Source organism: Hemitrygon akajei, chromosome 5, assembly GCF_048418815.1.
Source record: "Hemitrygon akajei chromosome 5, sHemAka1.3, whole genome shotgun sequence".
NCBI classification, from domain to species: domain Eukaryota; kingdom Metazoa; phylum Chordata; class Chondrichthyes; order Myliobatiformes; family Dasyatidae; genus Hemitrygon; species Hemitrygon akajei.
The window spans coordinates 159,705,892-159,713,393 of NC_133128.1; the positions used below are offsets into that span (position 1 = coordinate 159,705,892).

At 41.5% G+C, this 7,502-nt stretch overlaps 1 protein-coding gene across 1 annotated transcript in view; it reads right to left on the reverse strand.

Moving 5' to 3' along the window:
• wdr75 (WD repeat domain 75) overlaps positions 1-6,971 on the reverse strand; it is a 46,657-nt gene extending 39,686 nt beyond the window's left edge. The window contains exons 1-2 of the mRNA XM_073047007.1: positions 6,858-6,971; positions 2,057-2,186 (exon numbers count right to left, since the gene is read on the reverse strand). Of these exons, the coding sequence (XP_072903108.1) occupies positions 2,057-2,186; positions 6,858-6,952 (225 nt within the window). The 5' untranslated portion in view covers positions 6,953-6,971. The remainder of the gene's footprint in view (positions 1-2,056; positions 2,187-6,857) is intronic.
• Between the last annotated feature and the right edge of the window lie 531 nt (positions 6,972-7,502).

Here is a 7,502-nt window from a genome sequence, read left to right on the forward strand (position 1 = left end):
TAGAAAAGAGTAAATAGTGAACTTTTCAGGTTGAGGCCCTTCATCAGGACTGGAGAAAAAAGATGGAGTCAGAGTAAGAAAGTGGAGGGAGGGAAGGAAGGACTACAAGGTGGTAGGCGATAGGTGGGACAGGGAGAGGGGGAGGGGAGAAGTAAAGAGCTGGGAAGTCGATCGGTGAAAGATTCTGAGAGACACATATTTTGTTCATTAGATAAAAGACCATAACTGCATCCAGTATGTCAAGTGTGACCATGCCAATCTGTGTATAATGAAAGCAGACTTTCATCATTTTGCCCCAACTCCTTGCAAACCTCATGCATTCTTAACTGCTAGCTGTAAGTGCATGTTTACTTGTTTTGTCATGAATATGTATACAAAGATCCTTATGGCCATCAACATTTACCTATCTCTTTCCATTTAAAAATATCTATGTTTCTTCCTACTGTTATGACCTCGGCCCCCTCCTTTGTGAGAATCGCAAGAGCCCTAGTCAAGGGGGGGTCAACTGACCCAAGAGGGGGAGAGACGTGCGGAAGACCACGTTCTCCCGAGAAGCAGAATAAAGACGATATTGACTATTGTCTCATGAAGACCACGTGAAAAGCCCTCGGGCAAAGTGGGCTGGTTGAGAGAGAGATCGCATCACCTGCAACCTGATTGACACCTGCGATCCCGTGAAGAAGTATAAAGGAGGGTCTGAGGGGGGGACAACCCTCAGACGCACCAAGGAGACACCAAGGAAGCACGATACCGATTCCCGTGGGAGCGGGAAACCATTTTGAAGGAAGCCACGTGCGTTAGATTCCGACTTTTGAATCTGTGGCTGGAACCATCGGAAGACCGCTTTTAACTAACAACGGGGAAGCCTGCTCCCCGGATTCCAAGGATTTGCTCTGCCAAGACGACGGGCAAGTGTTTATCCTTTCTCAACCATCTCTCTCTCCACAACGTGAAACCCCAGCGGTTCCCAAAAGGGAAAAGCCTGCAGACTTCTGAGTGACTCTTTATATTTCAATTGGATTCAGTACTACCCCCTAGACAACCTTAGAGCTTATTTCTGATTGATTATTATTACACCGGTGTTTTAGATTGAGTTTTGACGATGTATATGATCTGAATGTTTTGTATTAACCATACGTTTGTGCCCCTTTTTTAATAAAACGTTTGAAAATAGTAGCATCTGACTCAGCTGATCCCGCTATCTTTGCTGGTAAGTTACCTGGTTACGTAACACTACAAAATTATACTGCAACGCTTTTAAGACTGCAGTTTGAGGAAAACATCTTTGAGGTAAGGTGCCTAAAATTAATCTATCAGTTATTTCATCATAGAAATAATGTTCTGACAGATCAAACAATTTGGTGAGAATTTACTTCAAGAAAAACTTTTTTTGATTACATTTTGATTAACTGGATAGAACTGAAACATAACTTTCCATTTATCCATTTTCTTCATATTAATAGATATACAGATACTTTATTGACCCCAAAGGAAATTACAGTGTCACAGTAGGATTACAAGTGCACAGATATAAATACTGGAAAAGTAGAAAGAATAAAAAATAAGTTACCACAAAATGGTCTAACGGGGGTGGGGTTGGGAGGGTGTCATCACTTCCCCGGCTTTAGGTTGACTCTACTTATAGATTCCAATGGCCAAGGGTAAGACTGACCTCATATAGAGCTGTTTGGAGCAACGCAATTGTCTTAGTCTATTACTAAATGTGCTCCTCTGTTCAGCCAAGGTGGCACTTTGGCGGTGAGAAACATTGTCCAGAACTGCCAGGATTTTCCAAAGGACAATTGACACCACAGTATCATGGCACCATCATGGCATTGACAAATGCTGCCAAAGGATTTGTGAATAGCTTTTCATTTGTTCAAAGGAAGAAAATAAATTTAGTGCCCATTGAACTCTGGCCAAAGCTGGGCACCAGGTTAGGTACTGTTGAGTGAGCTCATCATTGGCTGTAGCATTTTCTGTGCTGCATTTGTGATTAGTTCATAAAGTACTACTTAGGATGCTCTGTTGTAATGACTGGTTAAAATTTCCTTACCTGCAAATGGTTTTGTGGATTAAGCTGTATGCCTGTAACCAGATTCTTATGACCTTGCAATTCACGTATACATTCCTCTGTGGTAGTGCTATATACTTTCACAAGGTCTCCTGATGCACAAAACAAATATCTGCAAAATAGGAAAAGGAATTAACTGAAAAATGCAAGTTCAATTTATTTGAGTTTTAATAAACATGGACATAAAATTGTGTATCACATTACCCAATGGTTACAATGCTAAACTTAAAAGGCAAAGGTATTTACTATACACCAATACAATGTGTCTGCTGTGTCTAATACAAAAATGGTTACAGATGCAGAACAATGTTACACAGAAAGGAAGAATTATACTTATACACAGTACTGAATTAGAAATCAGCACACATTGCTCCAAAGAGGGAGCAACACTGAAACTTTACAGAGTTTTGAAAATGCTTTCAAAAGATGCACAATACAGCAAGGGAGAAAATGTCTTCTGGGAGAAACTCCATACCAGACCCAACATCAAAACACAGTGTTTTGCAAAGAAGAAAGCAATGTATATAAGTGAAAGAACTAAAGAATGCTTAAGAGGCTGAATAGCTGAAATAGGGCGAGGAGAGAGCTTGGGAGTATTTAATGATGAGTAGGAAGGCAACAAGTTCAATGCTTAAGGAAATTAATCAATAAGCACACAAGTGAGGTACTATACAGCACAGAGTTCAGATCTGAAGCTAGGTGACAGCAATGCAAAATCACGTAATGGATCATGGGAGGATAAATAGATCAGGTTTTAAATATTAAAAATAGTGTGATGTTAATGGGATGGGGTTTGTGGGGTTTGCCCAAAGCAGGCAAGTCAGAATAGAGATAAGGAGATTGCAGATGCTGGAATCTGGAGCAACAATTTGTTGAAAAACTCCATGGGTTGGGCATTATCTGTGTCTGTGTTTGTTTTGTTTATTTGCTTGTTTGTGGGATTAAAGAAGTTTCAGGTTCTTGGGTTGAAACCTATAATCTGATACAGGAATTCAGAATCAATCATCCTGATGGTTTGGATTCAGTAAGGGAAACTTATTGGTTCCAAATTCACCTGAGGTTTAAACAAAACAGAACACTCTCTTTAATAAAGGGCCACTATAAAATCACTAGTACAGTTTATACCACAGCCAAAGCAGCTCATTTTTGAGATCATTGGTATATCTTCTTTGAAGGACAAGATAATTTTAGTGCCAAAAATAGTTTGCTCTAGGAAGGAGCTCAGCAATTGTAATGCTCTGTATTACACTTCAATTATCATTCTACATTAGTTAACTGAAACAAGTCAGAAAAATCCATTAATAAATAAAAAATACCGAACATTTTGTAATCTTTCTAGCAAATTACATCTCTACATTTATTTCAACATTTTAAGCAAGATTAGTGTATTATTTTTGTTTTGTACAATTTTAGAGTGAAAAAAAGGAGCACCGTGCAAAAGTTTGGGCACCCCAAGAGATTTTAGCTCTCAGATAACTTTTACCAAGGTCTCAGACCTTAATTAGCTTGTTAGGGCTATGGCTTGTTCACAGTCATCATTAGGAAAGGCCAGGTGATGCAAATTTCAAAGCTTTATAAATACCCGACTCCTCAAACCTCGTCCCACCAATTAGCAGTCATGGGCTCCTCTAAGCAGCTGCCTAGCACTCTAAAAATTAAAATAAATGATGCACACAAAGCAGGAGAAGGCTATAAGAAGATAGCAAAGCGTTTTCAGGTAGCTGTTTTCTCAGTTCGTAATGTAATTAAGAAATGGCAGTTAACAGGAACGGTGGAGGGCAAGTTGAGGTCTGGAAGACCAAGAAAACTTTCCAAGAGAACTGCTTGTAGACTGTAAAAGACCTTCAGGAAGATTTAGCAGACTCTGGAGTGGTGGTGCACTGTTCTACTGTGCAGCGACACCTGCACAAATATGACCTTCATGGAAGAGTCATCAGAAGAAAACCTTTCCTGTGTCCTCACCACAAAATTCAGTGTCAGAAGCTTGTAAAGGAACATCTAAACAAGCCTGATGCATTTTGGAAACAAGTCCTGTGGACCGCTGAAGTTAAAACAGAACTTTTTGCCACAATGAGCAAAGGTATACTTGGAGAAAAAGGGTGCAGAATTTCATGAAAAGAACACCTCTCCAACTGTTAAGCATGGGGCTGGATCCATCATGCTTTGGGTTTGTGCTGCAGCTAGTGGCACGGGGAACATTTCACTGGTAGAGGGAAGAATGAATTCAATTAAATACCAGCAAATTCTGGAAGCAAGCATCACACCGTCTGCAAAAAAGCTGAAGATGAAAAGAGGGTGGCTTCTACAACAGGATAATGATCCTAAACACACCTCAAAATCCACAATGGACTACCTCAAGAGCAAGCTGAAAGGTTTGCCATGACCCTCACAGTCCCCTGACCTAAACATCATCGAAAATCTGTGGATAGAACTCAAAAGAGCAGTGCATGCAAGACAGCCCAAGAATCTCACAGAACTAGAAGCCTTTTTCAAGGAAGAATGGGTGAAAATCCCCCAAACAAAAATTGAAAGACTACAGAAAGCACTTACAAGCTGTGATACTTGACAAAGGGGGTGTTATAAGTATTGACCATGCAGGATGCCCAAACTTTTGCTTTGGGCCCTTTTCCTTTTTTGTTATTTTGTAACTGTTAAAGATGGAAATTAAAAAGTAATCTTGCTTAAAATATTAAAGAAATGTGTCATTTTTAACTTTATGCCTTTTGGAAATCAGGTCATCTTTTACTCACTTAGCTATTCACAGTAACAGAAATTTTGACCGGGGTGCTCAAACTTTTGCATGCCACTGTATGAATTCAGTGATGTGCTTGACAGAGTAAATGCACAGTCTCAAATTAAAGGGTCACTTGTGTACAATTCTATTTGCTGCATTACAGGAAGGATATAGAGGCTTTGGAAAAGGTGCATAAGAGATTCACCAGGATGATGAGGTTGTCTAGATTAGAGACCATCAGACAGACTTAGATAGTTTTTTCTTAAGTTTCCTAGGCTTAAGGGTGACCTGACATAAGTATATAAAATTATAAGAGGCATAGACAAGGTGGATAGGCAGGGACTTCATTTTAGGATAGACATATCAAATAAATGTCAAAAGTAAAGGAATACACAACACCTGAAGAAACATGGGACTTGTAACTTGTAAGAAACCGAGAGAAGTACAAACACTGGTAGGTTATTTTGCCCTTGGTACAGTCTCAATCACACATGAAAATCATCAAGATCAACCTGAAAGCCACTTTCTTGCAGTAGCTCCAAATCCCACAATTTCCTTAACATCCAAAAATCTGGTGATTTTGTTTTGAATCATCACCATGAGGATCTACAGCCCTGGGAATTCCATGGATTCACCACCTGGAGCAACGAGATTGCTCATCTCAGCCCTTATTCTGAGACTGCTTCCAGATTCCAGACTCCTCAACCAGAAGCTCTCAGCATCAAGCCTGCCCAAACTCTTGAGAATTTTGCAGTTTCAATGAGATCTCCTCTCATTCTTCTAAACACTAAAGAATACAGGCCATACGTCTCCAATCTTGACTTGCAAGACAAACTAACATTGGTTACAGGGTTGAAAATTAAGTGTAACGATAAGCTGATATTTTTCAGGTTTGCATGTTCCAACGAGTGGGGTGACACTGCAATTAATATTGTACACCAGCCTTTCATCATATGTATTAAAGATTTAGCAGGCGGCGGGAAGGGGGGCCTATTTAGAAAGGGACAGAGGAGGAGGGAGTCGGAGAAGGGGAGAATGGTGGTGGGAGGGAAGGAGACATGAAATACCATATTCCCACATTTAGAGATGATGCCAAGCCAGAACAGGTCTAGTGAACTTCTGCCACATTCCCCCAATGGGAATTAAATGCCTTTTTGTTTTCAGACAAGGAAACCAAAACCAGATCTAATACTCCAGTTGAAGTCCCACTGTGGCCCTGTATATTTGCAACAAGACATATTTACTCAAGTACATATAAGAAAGAGCAAATGATGGAACCTGGAGCATCAGAACATGTAGGCTTTTGACTTGAAACAGTTTGTTGCTATCTTTACTTGTGTACCCATATTCTTTCATAATAAATGTCTGTCTGAATACTATGTCCCTTCCTAATCACTTGCTGCCCCTGTGTTGGCCTTCAATGATTTGAAGCAATGTTATTCAGGTCTCTCTGAAATACAACCCTCCACCATCTTGCATCATTTATGTTTTGTGAACCAAAGTTGGAAACTCAACATGTACGTGTGGCCTTACCCATTCCATATGTACAAACTCGTTCGATGTCTATTTACATCTTCCATCCTATTTACAACTAATTAGTTTTGTACCATCCATAGCTGTGGAAATATGACATTCTCTCCCTCGACCAAATCATTGACACAGATGTGATATCCACTAGCAGATTGTATTTATTCCCATAAGGTTAGTATGCCAGTCTTAAAAAAAATATTGGGACACTTTGCTCTTTACCAAATAACCAAAACTCAGTGCATGTCAGTAATATTATTCTAGCTGATGTGGTCACATTATTTGTTCTGATCGAAATCTTGCTCTAATGAATATGTTCGGTAAGGCTGTCCTGCTCTGCGTAAATTGGCCGGTACTTTTTCCACTACAGAAGCCACTCTGTGCAGGACACGCAGCCATCAGACCGCCCTCCCCCATTCCCCGCGTGGCTGAGGCAAGCCACTCGCCGGGGCAGATCCTGCGCCCACTCCCCTCTCCCCGATCGCCTCTGGAGCCCGCGACACCACCGCACTAGACGCTCACTTGCTGTCGATCGAAAAGACCGGCTTGCGGTAGTTGATCTTGTTGCCGCCGTAAGAAACCAGGCGCACCGGCGGCGAGACTACGGTCTCCACCATCTTCCCTGACCTCCGACCTCTGACATCACGGCGTATCGGAACCACCTGGTCTGGGCAAATGAAATGATTGGACAGGAAGGAGGGGCCGGACAGACGGGTGAGTGACACTGGATGGGCGGGACAGACGGTGAGTGACACTGGATAGGTGGACAGACGGTGAGTGACACTGGATGGGTGGACAGATGGTGAGTGACACTGGATGGGCGGGACAGACGGGTGAGTGACTGGATGGGCGGGACAGACAGTGAATGACACTGGATGGGTGGGACAGTGGATGGTGGAGATGATGGTTGAACTGGCAATAGAATTGACTTATTGTTAACACAAAGTACACTGCAGATGCTGTGGTCAAATCAACACGTACAAAAGCTGGCTGAACTCAGCAAGTTGGGCAGCATCCGTTGAAATGAGCAGTTAATGTTTTTCCAGGTCTCGGCCCGAAACGTTCACTACTCATTTCAATGGATGCTGCCCGGCCTGCTGAGTTCATCCAGCTTTTGATTTATTGTTGTCACATGTACCAGGATACAATGAAAAGCTGCTCTTGCAT